General features: G+C 37.4%; 1 protein-coding gene across 1 annotated transcript; it reads left to right on the top strand.

Annotated features, from left to right (window-relative positions):
- Positions 1-489: 489 nt before the first annotated feature.
- LOC103404898 (probable leucine-rich repeat receptor-like protein kinase At1g35710) lies at positions 490-6,123 on the top strand. Its single transcript, XM_029107150.2, has 2 exons — positions 490-3,864; positions 5,550-6,123. Exons 1-2 carry the CDS (start codon positions 498-500, stop codon positions 5,948-5,950), a joined length of 3,768 nt encoding a protein of 1,255 aa, XP_028962983.1. The 5' UTR covers positions 490-497; the 3' UTR covers positions 5,951-6,123.
- Positions 6,124-14,416: the final 8,293 nt, after the last annotated feature.

Below are 14,416 nucleotides of genomic sequence, written 5' to 3'. Positions count from 1 at the left end.
ACATCCTTAGCTTTTCATAAAGTATGCCTTCTGGCTTATTGCCTTGTCTTGTACGTACAACTTGTTTCATCACCAAGTAACGCTGCTTTTATTTGATATAAGTTTTAACTTATGACACCAAACGGAATAACTTTAATGAGAAAAAAAAAAAATAGAAATAAATGAGATGTGAACGAGAGGGCAGGGCTGAGATGGTGATATTTGAGAAGAAATATTGACAATTACACACATTTGGGACTAAGTACATTGTTTATTATTGGAAACAACCGGTAAAAGGAGTGGGGTGGGCCCCATAAAACAATTACACACATTTGGGACAAAGACTTTGACTTATCTTGTACTTACAAAACATTTTGCAAGGCCTGTATCTTTCTACTCTCCCATCCCCTTTTTTGATGCAGGTTGAATTGACTTAATTACAATAGCTCATGAATGCCATTATAAATAAGCCCTGGGAGTAGATTCTAATACGTACACGAAATTAAACACTAGTGGCCATGACATCTTTAGATTTTCATAAACTATGCCCTTTGGCTTATTGCCTTGTCTTATTCGTACAACTTCTTTCACCGCCAAGTTTTTGTGCTTTTGCTTATGCTACTTCTACTACTGAAGCAGAAGCACTTCTCATATGGAAAGCCACCTTTCAAAACCATACCCGCCTGCAAAATCTCACCTCGTGGACTTACCTACCCGCTCATACAAAAGCAGCCCCATGTTTCTGGACTGGTATTTCATGCAATGCTGTTGGAAGTGTTAGTGTGATAAACCTTACCAATTCCGGTATACAAGGTACGCTACATGAGTTTTCATTCTTGTCTTTTCCCAATCTTCAATACCTCAATCTCAGCTACAATAATCTCTTTGATGCCATTCCCGCTCAGATCAATTCCCTCTCCAAACTCATCTCACTTGATCTTTCTAACAATTGGCTCAGTGGTTCAATCCCAACATCTTTCGGTGATCTCACAAACATTAAATTTCTCTATCTCTACCGAAATAATCTTTCTAGCACAATTCCAAAAGAGATAGGGAAATTGAAATCTCTTGTGGACCTAAGATTGTCTTTTAACCAGCTCAGCTGTTCAATCCCAACATCCCTAGGTGATCTCACAAACCTTACCACTCTCTATCTCAATAATAATAATCTTTCTAGCACAATTCCTAAAGAGATAGGGAAATTGAAATCTCTTATGGACCTAGAATTGTCAGAGAATCAGCTCAGCGATTCAATCCCAACATCCCTAGGTCAGCTCACAAACCTTACCACTCTTTATCTCTATAGTAATAATCTTTCTGGCACAATTCCTAAAGAGATAGGGAAATTGAAATCTCTTTTGGACCTAAGATTGTCTTTTAACCAGCTCAGCTGTTTAATCCCAACATCCCTAGGTGATCTCACAAACCTTACCACTCTCTATCTCAATAATAATAATCTTTCTGGCACAATTCCAAAAGAGATGGGGAAATTGAAATTTCTTGTGGACCTAGAATTGTCATATAACCAGCTCAACGGTTCAATCCCAACATCCCTAGGCCAGCTCACAATCCTTACCACTCTCTATCTCTATAGTAATAATCTTACTGGCACAATTCCTAAAGAGATAGGGAAATTGAAATCTCTTTTGAAGCTAGATTTGTTTGGGAATTACCTCAATGGTTTAATCCCAAAATCCCTCTGTGATCTCACAAACCTTACCATTCTCTATCTCCATCGTAATAATCTTTCTGGCACAATTCCAAAAGAGATAGGGAAATTGAAATCTCTTGTGCACCTAGGATTATCTTATAACCAGCTCAACGGTTCAATCCCAACATTCCTCGGTGATCTCACAAACCTTACCACTCTCTATCTCAATAATAATAATCTTTCTGGCACAATTCCAAAAGAGATGGGGAAATTGAAATTTCTTGTGGACCTAGAATTGTCTTATAACCAACTCAACGGTTCAATCCCAACATCTCTTGGTGATTTCACAAACCTCGCCACTCTTTATCTCAATAATAATAATCTTTCTAGCACAATTCCTAATGAGTTAGGGAAATTAAAATCTCTTGTGAACCTACAATTGTCTTATAATCAGCTCAGTGATTCAATTCCCGCTTCAATAGGTAATCTAGTCAACTTGAAAATCTTACACCTAACAGATAACCAACTTTCTGGCTCCATCCCCTCAGAGATAAAGAATTTGAAGAAGTTGACTAAATTGCAATTGCATAATAACCAATTAATAGGTTATTTGCCCCAAAATATTTGCTGTAGTGGACAACTCCAAAACCTTTCAGTGGGCAATAACCATTTGACAGGTCCAATCCCCAAAAGCTTGAAAACATGCAAGAGCTTAGTTAGAGTTCGTCTTGAAGGGAACCAATTCACAGGCAATATATCAAAAAACTTTGGTGTTTATCCAAATCTTGATTTCATAGATATGAGCCACAATAAGTTTTATGGTGAAATCTCACAAAAATGGGGACAATGTGCACAATTAGAAACCTTACTAATTGTGGGAAACAACCTTATTGGTAGCATACCTCCTGAGATTGTCAATGCTCATAAAATCCATAGACTTGACCTTTCTTCAAATCACTTAGTTGGGGCCATTCCAAAGGGATTCGGGAGAATGACTTCTTTGCAGAAGTTGATGCTAAATGGAAATCAACTTTCAGGTTGTATACCTTCAGAATTTGGATTACTAGTTGATCTTGAATACCTTGACTTGTCATCAAACAAATTCAATGGGTCAATTGCAAGCACTTTAGGCAACTTTCTCAAACTGTACCATCTGAATTTGAGCAACAATCATTTTTCCCATGGAATTCCATTGAAGTTGGAAAAGTTAGTTATGTTGAACGAACTTGATTTGAGTTGCAACTCACTTAAAGGTAGCATACCGCCAGAAATCAACAATATGGAGAGTTTGGAGACACTCAATCTTTCTCACAACAATCTTTCGGGTTTCATACCACCAAGCTTTGAAGGCATGCACGGCTTGTCGTACGTGGATGTATCTTACAATGAATTGGAAGGCCCCATTCCCAACAACAGTGCATTTCGACAAGCTCTGTACTTACAAGGGAATAAAGGATTGTGCGGCAACGTCGAAGGTTTGCAACCTTGCACACATGGCCCAAGAAAGGATTGCAAATGGGTATTTGGAATCACATTCTCCTTTATAGCAGCAATTTTACTTCTTTCTGCTTTCTTTACAATTAAATTTGTAGTGGAAAGAAAGGAGAAGCATCCAGATAAAGCAGAAAAACACTTGCATGAAGAAATATCGTTTTCAGTTTTAAATTTTGATGGAAAGTCAATGTATGAGGAAATCATAAGGGTGACAGAAAATTTTGATTCCACATATTGCATCGGGAGCGGAGGACAAGGAAGCGTCTACAGAGCAAATTTGTCAAGTGACAACATAGTGGCTGTGAAAAAATTACATCAATTGTGGGATGGCGAGAAGAATTTGGAGATGGCATTCTTGAACGAAATAAGGGCACTTTCAGAGATAAGACACCGAAATATCGTGAAGCTTTATGGTTTCTGTTCACACCATCAACACTCGTTCTTGGTGTACAAGTTTGTTGAAAGAGGTAGCTTGGCTGCAAATTTGAGTAAAGATGAAGAAGCTAAAGAAATAGGGTGGAGAAAAAGGGTGAATATTGTTAAAGGTGTAGCTCATGCCTTGGCATACATGCACCACGATTGTGTGCCACCAATTGTGCACCAAGACATATCAAGCAAGAACATTTTGTTGGATTCTGAATATGAGGCCTTTGTTTCAGACTTTGGCATTGCTATGTTTTTGAATCCAGACTCAACTACTTGGACTGCCGTTGCAGGCACATATGGGTATGTCGCACCAGGTAAAATGTTTTCTTCCTTTTAACCTTATTAATTGAGTGCTGTTTATGATTAATGTTTTGGCCAAATTTATTTCTTTTCAACGTTAGGACGGATTAAACATACCACGTTACATGGTTTGATTTTGAAGAGAACATTCATATTTAAGTATAGGCAATACTTGGGTTCATTGTAAGCTTTTCCAAGTCAGCGCTCTCTTTCCTTAAAGCTAAAACATAAAAATAAATTGGAAAAAAAAGCAATTATAAACATGCAAACTATAGTAAGCATCTAATTTACTAAGTAATACCAATCGAGATGTTAATGAACTACTAAAAACTAACTAATTAAAACAACATGCAGTAAACATGGAACTGTAGTGAGAATACAAATACCACATAAGATTTATCTCTTTTGCCAAAAAGCCAATCTCTAGTACATAACAACGCTTGAACGGTTTAAGGCAATAAACAACTACAATATTGATCGATCACTCTACCACCAATACTAAATACTAATTCTAAGGTGACAGTAGAAACATGAATTGCTAATACATCAAAAGCCAAACGAGAAAGGACAGGATAATGAAATTGTTCCATTTTCCACCAAGAAAGAATATCTAACTCTTGTTTTCCCTCAAGAATTTAATTCAGTTTTTATAATTAAAATTGAGCCCTTTTTGTAACTTTTATCGAAATCCTGCAATGAAAAGTAAAAAACCCAAAATATAAGACTAGCAAAGATTATTGTGATGTAAAATAACTATGATCTAAGAAATTCAAACAGCAGTTTCTCAAGGAAAAAAACTGTCTCGCATTGTTTTCAATTAGAGGCTATCATCAACAAGGAGAAGCAATCACATATCGAAGAGAGCCCATGTGTCAAAAAGTTTATCGAATAAACTCGGTCTTAACATGCCCTCCACACTACAAGATGAGTTAATAAAATCATTCAGCAAAATTACTAGTTCAAGCACAATCTACAATATGTCAATATCCAATACGAGCTAAGGAAGATTTAGTGTATGTTATATATATATGAAATGTAAAATTCCCGAATTTTGAAGAAAAAATCACCGATCGAATATGAAGACGATCACTAAGAAGAAATCCCTAAAACCCAAAATTCAATTATAGTTGAAAATCGAAATTGAGCCAAAACGAAACCTTGACTACCCAAATTAAGCTAATAATCCACTAACCCAACAAAAAAGACAAAGTAAAATCACCTCTAGGTAACTGCCATTAATTCAATGCAGAGAGGGCTCGTGATGTTTCATATTGTTATGAAATTAGAGAGAGAGAGACAGAGAGAGAGAGAGAGAGTGAGAGACCGTGATAGGACGGAGGGCCGAATGGCGGAGTGAGAGATCGCGAGAGAGCAAAGGATAGAGTGGCGGAGTGGCAGAGTGAGATCGTGAGAGTGCGGACTGAGAGAATAGGGCAGTGAGTCGGCGGATTAAGAGAGACAGATCGCAGACCACTCAGTATCCCTTACATAAATTTACAAAAATATGAAACTGACCCTTTTTAAGTCTTTTGCCCATTAGTTGAAATTTTGAGAGCAAATTGGGTCGTTTGTCTCGGTCCATTTTGCCAGCTCTCATTTCCTTTTGTTAAAGTTAATTGTAAATTAGTTGTCCAATTTTGTTCAAATTTTTATATACAAACTAATACTTCCAATATTGCTATAATCTTATTTTGTTCAGAACTTGCATATACCATGAAAGTGAACGAAAAGTGCGATGTTTATAGCTTTGGAGTGGTTGCATTGGAAACAATCATGGGAAGGCATCCCGGAGATTTTTTCTCGTCTTTCTCATTGGTGCCTTCTTCATCCACGTCATCATCAGCATCTACATTACCACCCCATCAAATGTCAATTGTGGATGTTTTGGACCAACGCATTTTGCCTCCAACACATCAAGAAGCAGGAGAAGTACTCTCTATTGTGAAGATTGTGTTTTCATGCTTGAATCCCAGTCCGCACTCTCGCCCTACAATGAAACAAGTTTCTCAACTCCTCTCAACTCATAAGATGCATTTGTCGAAGCCATTATGTATGATAACCTGCGGTGAATTGCTTGCTATTGATCCTTTGACGGCCTGAAAAGTAGATAATGTGCTTGTTTCCAATTAATAAATTTCGAGACTTCATTTTTGAAGAAAGATTCTTCGTAGATGTTTCGTGTATTGTAATTTATTTTATGCACTTGTTTGCTGGGGCTCTGTTCACTTTATGCATAATGCTTAATGTTTTTCAATTAAAATTGTGTTTACCCTTGTGAGGAAGAAATATAAGTTATTAAAACAAAGACTTGGCTTTCATGCATGGGGACAATGACTGCTAAGATGAGAATGCAATGGCTACACTTTATATTACTATTTCTATATAGGTATACGGGCAGACATAGAGTCATAGGTAGAGAGAGAAAGAAAAGTGTTAGGTATTAGGTTTAATGTATACGGGCAAACATAGAGTCATAGATAGAGAGAGAAAGAAAAGTGTTAGGTATTAGGTTTAATGTTTGGTTTTCCTTGTAAAAAATTGTAAATGTTACCACACATGCTCATACTTTAGAGTTAGTGTACAATGCTGATTTGGGATTACCATTAGAATTGAATTTGTAAAAGCACCAGTCATCTTCACTAAGGTTTGGTTCATACATTTGCACATGCATATGAAGCTTTTTTTTTTTTTTTTTTTTTTTTTTTTTTTTCTAGTTCATTTTGTTTAGTGTAGTTGTCTAGTTAGAAATTCCTTATGTTGTCCAGTTGTTCAGGCACACAAATTAAGACAACCCACATAGGCCAACTGACACATTTTCCCGTGTGTGGATTTCTCATCCTTGATCTAAAAATGTATCTTTGACTTGTGACACGTGTCTCCTTGTTCCTCTTGTCTAAAACATCTAGCTCTTCCATTAAAAGAGGTTTAAAGGTTTCATTTGTCTCATGGCTAGGTTATTTACATTTCAAGAAAAATAGTGCATTTAGCCTAGAACTACCTCTTAAGCTTCCAAACCGAAACCCTACCATAAAACCATCTCATGCACAAATACCCAATCACTGCTTATTAGGATTGCATTGTATTCATGGTTTTGCATTAAGTTCTTGGTCTAAACTTTAAGTTTCATATCCTTCATAGACCAACCCTTTGGCATGTTAGGTTTTTCTTCAACTGTTTGACTGGAGAACCTGACTAGTTGTTTGAATCCTCATTTCATAAGCATATCATAACATCATATCATTGATCGTGTTGATCTTGGTGCCACAAGGTGAAGAGCTTAGTTTGACTAGTCAGTACAGTTGGTTTCAAAGTATTTATTATAGGGAAATCTGCCTTGTACAAATTTCAAAGAGCGACCAACCCAATTTAAGATTATTGATCGACCAATCTCATTTGACCGATCCGATTGTTAGTGTTAAACATGATGGTAATGAACTGGTAATGAAAAAAGGATAGTTTTTGTTATTTTGTTATGGTAATTCTCTCTGTCTCTCTCAATGATCAATGATGCTGATTCAAATCGGTGTTTGTTGAAGAATTTGAGAATCCTGCATTGGAGGGTTGAAAAACTAAATATGATTTCTTGTGTGATTCCACTTTAATTACACCGCGGTCTTTTGTGATAAAACTCTCACACATACCCGTGTTGTGGAGGTGGTAAGATACAAGTTGAGGGACATTATATATGTGATTAGTAGTGGGCCTCTAAATTTAGACTGCGTTTATTTACGTGAATTTGGTGGATTGATGAAAGGTCTGTATGAATGCAATTCTTCGCCTTTCTAAAAAAATTATGTACTGTTAAATTTGTATCAGTAAAAGTTAATGTGCATGAGATTATTTATCTACAAAATAGAATAGAAAATAGAGGTATATATAGGTTTTTTGAAGGTTTTGAAGGGTCTGATTTGACATGAAAATATAGTTAGAGAAATTTTTAAGACGGATGAATAATCGTTGACGATTGGAACCATACACTGCAATTCGTTGGTAGTGGTAAAGGATAAGCTGCAATGGCAAATTCCGGAAGGATTTGAAACATCTCTAATCCTTATATCAAAAGGGCTTGATATTGGTAACAAATTAGCCACTTTCGAAAGCAAAAGGCCATTGAAGCAACAAATAAATGGACCAAAAATAGTCTGCAGTAGGCCTTCACATGAGCCACCAAACATCATATTCTTCTCCACTGTTGTCAATCCGGAGAGAACATTTCGTGTGGTCAATGATCTTGGGACACCTTTGTTTTTTTTTTTTAACAAAAAATATTAATGAGAGGGATGGGCTTAGCCTCACAGTAAATTAGTAATAATATTGTTAAAATTCGTTTTTGATGAGGATCGAACCTAAGACCTTTCACAGTGAAAAAAAATACTATTAAATCATAGTATTAATACTATGTGGAATGATCTTAGGACGCTTGAAAAAAGCAAACATCCAAAACCCCAGGTCACACTGACATTGGATATTGCCAACTGAAATACGATGCCGTCAATGATTCAATACTGTCATCGATACTGCAACACGACGCCATGGCTTTCCGTTTCGCTGCTAGGCCATGCTTGAGCAATTGCTGATTTTGAGGCCTAATACGACGCCATGGCTTTCCATCTCTGTTTGTTGGATCTTGGAACCACAAACCGAGTCGAGTGGGAGAGCAAATGGCACCAAATCTGAATCAAGCTTCTGATGCAAATCAAATCCCAAATCAGAGTATCCCCTGTCATACCCCTTTAAATCGATATTTGGCATACCAAAAAACGAAAACTCAAGAAACCAAAATATTGATACTACTGACAACCAATGTATCAATTAATAGAGAGAGCGGTAGGTTGGGTTTGGCTGAAATATGATTCAAATCCATCTTGAATTGCGTAGTATCCCTTTGCAACGCTAGAGAGATTGAAATTTGTGTGCCCTACGCGACTGAAGACGGCGTCCAGGAAGAAAGGATGGAGTCCGGTTTTTTTCTTTCATTTTTCACTCTTTTTTTTCCTATTTAATTAATGCAAAGGATAAATTAACCCTTTTGTTTTTCTAATTCACGTGGCATTATAATATGAAAACTTTAATGAAAAGCGTTAAGTACTGTTCATTTTAACGAAAAATCACACTTTTACATTAAAAAGTCAATTCTGGTACTATTCACTTTACCTTTTATTTTGTCCTTATCGTTAAAACTCAAAATTTTAAAGTCATTTTCATTAGTTTTCCTTTATAATATTGGAGTAAAGGCCTAATGTGCCACGTCAGCACACCAACAGATTTTTTAACAGAACTCAAAAGAAAGGACGACATTGATTTGTACCATCTATTTTAATTGACGACATTGAAATATTTTCAATTTTAGAGATCATTTGTAATAAAAACTTTTTTTTTAATATATATATATATACACACACACGTATGTATGTATGTATGTATGTATATGTATACATATGTGTATAAAATCCCATTATGATTGCCCAAATAGAGTTTCCATGGCTAAACTTAACATGTTTGAGAATCTTGATAATCAAATTGTTTGAGGGAAAAATTCCATTTGATTTCAATATGCTTGATGTTTTTTAGAATGGGTCGAGAAACTGATTATGTGATAAATTTGTAGAGTAGGATAATTGAGAAACAAGAAATTTGCAAGATTTTCCTACCCCCAAAGCGAAAGGTTCTTCCCTTTTTTACCGGTTGTGAGCGAGGAGGTATTCAAACCCCTTAAGAACTCTATTTTGTACAATTATGCATAGCAGGCAAGAGATTACATTAAATTGAACTCTAATTATTATATGTTTAGTTGGAGATCCAGGAAGAAAGAAAATGAGTTTGTGGACGAACACACAATTTATTTTTAAAACCAACATTGTGGGGTAATAAGTATGGGGTGTGAGGGTAGTATTGAAAAATATGTGGGGTACTTTAAGATAAATTGTAACTTAAAATGTAGGTGTGGAGTGTATTAAGTGAGGTATAGTCAACACATGATGTAGGGTGTGAATAAAACAACCTTTAGGTTTGTTTGAGCTTCCCTGGCTTGGGAACCCCTTGGCCACGCACACCACTGCTGATGTTCTTCTGCAATACTTTGGCATTTGGCATATCTTATTGCACTTGCTTTTGTCCCTTTTTTTATTGCGCTCATGAAAAACTGATGAAAACAATAACAAATCTTCATGAACAAATTGTAGAGAAAGACAACAACCACACAAACAAGAAATAAAAATGTTAATTTGACTTCAATTCTTTTGCTCTTATTTTTTTCCTCTAATAATAGTATAAGCTTAATTTTCTTCTCTCTTTTTAAGTACAAAATGTTAATTTTGATGATAGAAGTTGACTACATGGTTAGTGAGAGGATAAGTAATGGGTAACTGCAAAATCCTTGTGCTAATGTATGTGTGTTTGTTCCTCTATTTTTGACTTGGACAAGAAGATTTGGATAATAATTTGGATATAGAGTTAGTTAGAGGTGATAAGAATTATTGAGGAACGGATTTAATTGATAGATTACATGTTAACTAACAAGCTTGTAGTAAGATTTTCTAGATACAATAGCTTATAAGTTCGACATTAACAAAACTTTGTGAGTTTTGTTTGGGTTAATATTTGAACATTGGGTTGCAAATGCGAGAAAGCTCAGAGATGCCAATTAGAAGACGACTTGCCCGAAGCCCAGCACCAGGTCCAGAGACAAATTGGCACCTCCCCATTAATGCATAGACCATGTGCCTATGATTTAAATGACAAGTGATGGAGACTAACTCACAATCAACCAAAAAGCACATTCAGAGGCAATATAAATAAAAAGCTGATGACTCACTACCTTTCAAATGCTTTTGGGCAAGAACAAAGTCACATCAGTCGGGCTAACTGGCCTATAAAAGGAGGAAGAGGCCCCAGAGACAAGGACACTCAACCAATCAAACAAACAAATATACAAACTCTGCTCTTAAGCCAGATTTGCATCCAAAAGCCGTAATCAGCCCAAATCTCAGATCCTTTTAGCAACTAGCTATCTTTCTCTCTGGTTTAAAGCTCTGTTATCTCCCTTAGTGGCGTAGTATCAATTCCCTTGTGTAAACTTGTTTACCATCCATCCTTTTTTAGCACATAAACCCTTGTAATCACAAAGAGAAGTGACTGCAAGAAGTTCAACCTTGACAGACAAGGTGAAATCTTGCCCGATGCTCTTTGTTTGTTTTCTAAATTTGTAGATCTATTACGTAATACATTCCCCAGTATGTATTCAAGTCATGTCCACCTGTTGTCCTACTTTAAGAGTTATATTTGTATCTGGATCTGGTTAGTTTAATGGATAGGCTATCATTAAAATCAATCAAGAACCAAGCAAACGGCTAAATGGCTTAAAGGGGATCCGAACTCCTTTCATACAAACATACAAGACTATGAACTGAAAGTCCTTGGTCACAAGGCAAGAAAACGAACTTAATGTGGACTTAACCCATCCACGACAATCCTTTGATAACAAGAAGTCCGAGTAACTTGGGGCGCAAGTAATCGGCTAAACACACTCTTGTTCTACATCTGCTATACTGAGATAGCAGTGGCATGCCTAGCACTCAGTTAGTTTTGATTGCGAGCCTCAAAGCCTGCACCTAAGGCCCCACAAAGGCACATTTAAGAACTAACTATGTCATCTTCTTGCAGCACATCAGCAAGTAAGAGCTCGACTACACATCCAAAGTGTCAATCCCTTGGGGAGCTATGCTGAGGTGTCGATGAGCCATCTCCGGAGAAATCTTTACCGGAACATAGTTTTGGCACGCTCGGTGGGACATTCATAGTCTTGTATGCCAAGAAGAAGAACGAAGGAGAAAACTTTCAGATGGAAAACAGAATACGGGCCACCCCTGTGCCTACCAAGATTAAGCATGACAGATCAGCCAGAAGATTTCCCCATCTCAGAAAGATCAGCTATTATGGGAAGCCCGATCCCATCTGAGAAGTCAAGAGGAAAGGTAACCAATGAGGACTTGTAAGCCACTATGATGCAAGTACTGAAAACTATGGAGAGTATCACTCTGGAAACCAGAAAAGAAGTAAGCAGACTCTGTTCCTTAATAGGGAGTCTGCAAAGAAGATTAGATCTGAAGTTCTCTACTCCAAAAAATGGTTATGCCAGGGAAGTGACGAGAAAAGCTAGTCTTGAGAACAAACCAGTTATCCCTTTATTTCCTTTGCTTGAGGAAAATGGGATAAAGTAAAAAACAAGGAAGGATCTGGAGCTGGTCAGCCAATGAGTTACCCGACCCCCCATTATTTTCACTAGATAGTAGGGGGCATAATGACACACCCCGTCCCGAAGGAGGGCGTGCTGGCCGTCACGTGAGAGTGACGTAACCATTTACACAGTTCGGAAGCTCTTAAAATACAATTACTAAATGGAAACCCCCGAGGGTGAGTCCTACTTTTGTGAATTCTGTCAGAACGCCATTGGGTTCCTCGTGGCCACCAAAGCTCTGCTAACTTAAACCTGGAGGGGCAAAAAACAAAATTGAGTGGGTCAGTAAAACCAAAGCTTTTCAAAAACATTTCGCCAAAAATAATTCTAACCCCTCTCCGTAAAACCTGTATACTTTCCCAGAAAATAGTATATATAAACATATATATAAGCAAATATCTCAAATCACTATCCTTTAACACTTTTCAGAAAAAATATGTCATGCCAAGTGTCCAAAAACATAATATAGATGCATCAATATAAATCAGGTGAAAATAAATCAACCGGAGACCCTGAAGTGGTCCTGTACGGCTGATTCTAAAGATCAACATCCAATCCAACCGGAGTCACCTCGGTGACCTGTACGGTTCAACTCTGCACGTCACTCGGAACTACATATAGTAGTCTGTACAATGATAGGTGTATAAATACGCTCTAGTGCTTCTCTCATCAATCATCAGCGCGCATAACTAAGGTCACCCACTAGTCGGAATCACATCTAGTGATCTGTACGACTAGCATGTCGGAACTCTCACATGGTCTGTACGACATCCACCTACTTGGATCCAAGACGAGCATGCGGTGTGGTGAATAACAATATAAGCACTATCACCTAGGTGCAGGTCATGAGCTTTCAATGCAATCCATGATAAATAACTCAGCTGAAAATAAATAAACTCACCTGAGCGTCCACCGCGTCATTTCACATATATATATATATATCAATTATCAAACTAAATATCTCAACAGTTTCATGCATGGCAATTAGATTCATAATTTCACATAAACGTATTTTCTGGGAAAAACAGTTGTATATAGGTAAATACGAAATCAAAACTGCCCACTCACCTGGAGTTCGCCCTACAACTCTCTAGCACAATACGCTAAGGTGTCATGACGATCGGTGCCTAAAACAATAATCAAATCCAACCTCAGAATTCATATCGAGAGAATATATAACTTGTATAAAATACGTCACTACGTAGTTCGATCCGGAAGATCTGCCACTCATATTTTAAATCCATAACTTCCAGAGGTCCACAATATATCTCTAGGATAACATCCTAAAATTTCATTACCATCCAACGGTCGGATCTCCGTCAATTAACAAAACTAAGTGACGGTTAACATTCTATATTATGGACTTACAACTCCAATTCCGGAAGATCCGTAAATCGGATTCCCAATCCGTAAGTTCCTATAATCCTCAAATATTACGTATTACAACGTATCAAAGTTTGGTGATGATCCAACGGTCGGATCATCAATTCACATTTTTACCTAAATACGAAAACTATAAAACGTTATTTAAACACCTAACCAACAATCCTTAATAACTTCTCATACGGTGCTCAATTTGGGTATATGAATATACCACATTGACCTACTCGACGTCACGGACGTCGAAAAATTTTTAAAATAATTTTTTACTGTGGCACGCGCCCCCACGCGCCCAGGAAGGCACGGGTCCATGCGCGCCCACGCGCACCTTCTTCCTCGCGAGTTCGCAGAACTGGTTTTTCCGGTGGCCGGAAAACTGGGGAATTTTCAAATGCTTCGTTCTCCTTTGTTTCTCAACCATTTTCTTCGTATAATATATCAATTTAAAGCCCTCAACATGTAGAATCACAATATACTACTTTTAAGCTTCAAAAACAACTAAATCTCACCGGAAAAATCCAAGCAAAACCGGCCAAACTTAACCCTCGTGATCCCGACGTCCAAATCCTTCCAACGAAGCACTCCGAGGACCTCACTAAGCTCACTATGAGCTTGGATTGTCCTAAAAATCAACCAACAAAAAGTTCATGAATAGTGCCAAACTCGGACCTCGAGTTTTCAACGTGAAAACGAAGGATTCCTTACCTGAAAATGGTGTCTTTGAGTTCGTAGAGTCTTCACGAGCACAATGGTGCCCTTGGCACCTTCGATCCGTGAAGTTTCAGGGTTTTGTGGTGAGGTCCGTACAATTTGAGAGGGAGAGAGTGAGAAACTGAGAGAGTAGTGAGGGAGAAGAGAGAGAGAAGGCACGGGGGAAGGAGGGAGGTCTTGAGCGAGTGTGTGGTCCAACCACAACCATACATGCCAAATTTAATCCCTACCCACACAAA

Source organism: Malus domestica, chromosome 08, assembly GCF_042453785.1.
Source record: "Malus domestica chromosome 08, GDT2T_hap1".
Taxonomy (NCBI): Eukaryota; Viridiplantae; Streptophyta; class Magnoliopsida; order Rosales; family Rosaceae; genus Malus; species Malus domestica.
Note: the sequence above shows the minus strand (reverse complement) of the source record. Positions and strands in the feature narration are given on the sequence as shown.

Excerpts from the sequence above, each read along its gene's own strand:
- LOC103404898 (XM_029107150.2), top strand. The coding sequence starts at position 498 with ATGACATCTTTAGATTTTCATAAACTATGCCCTTTGGCTTATTGCCTT. Across the intron at positions 3,865-5,549 it reads ATATGGGTATGTCGCACCAG|AACTTGCATATACCATGAAA; the intron begins GTAAAATGTTTT and ends TATTTTGTTCAG.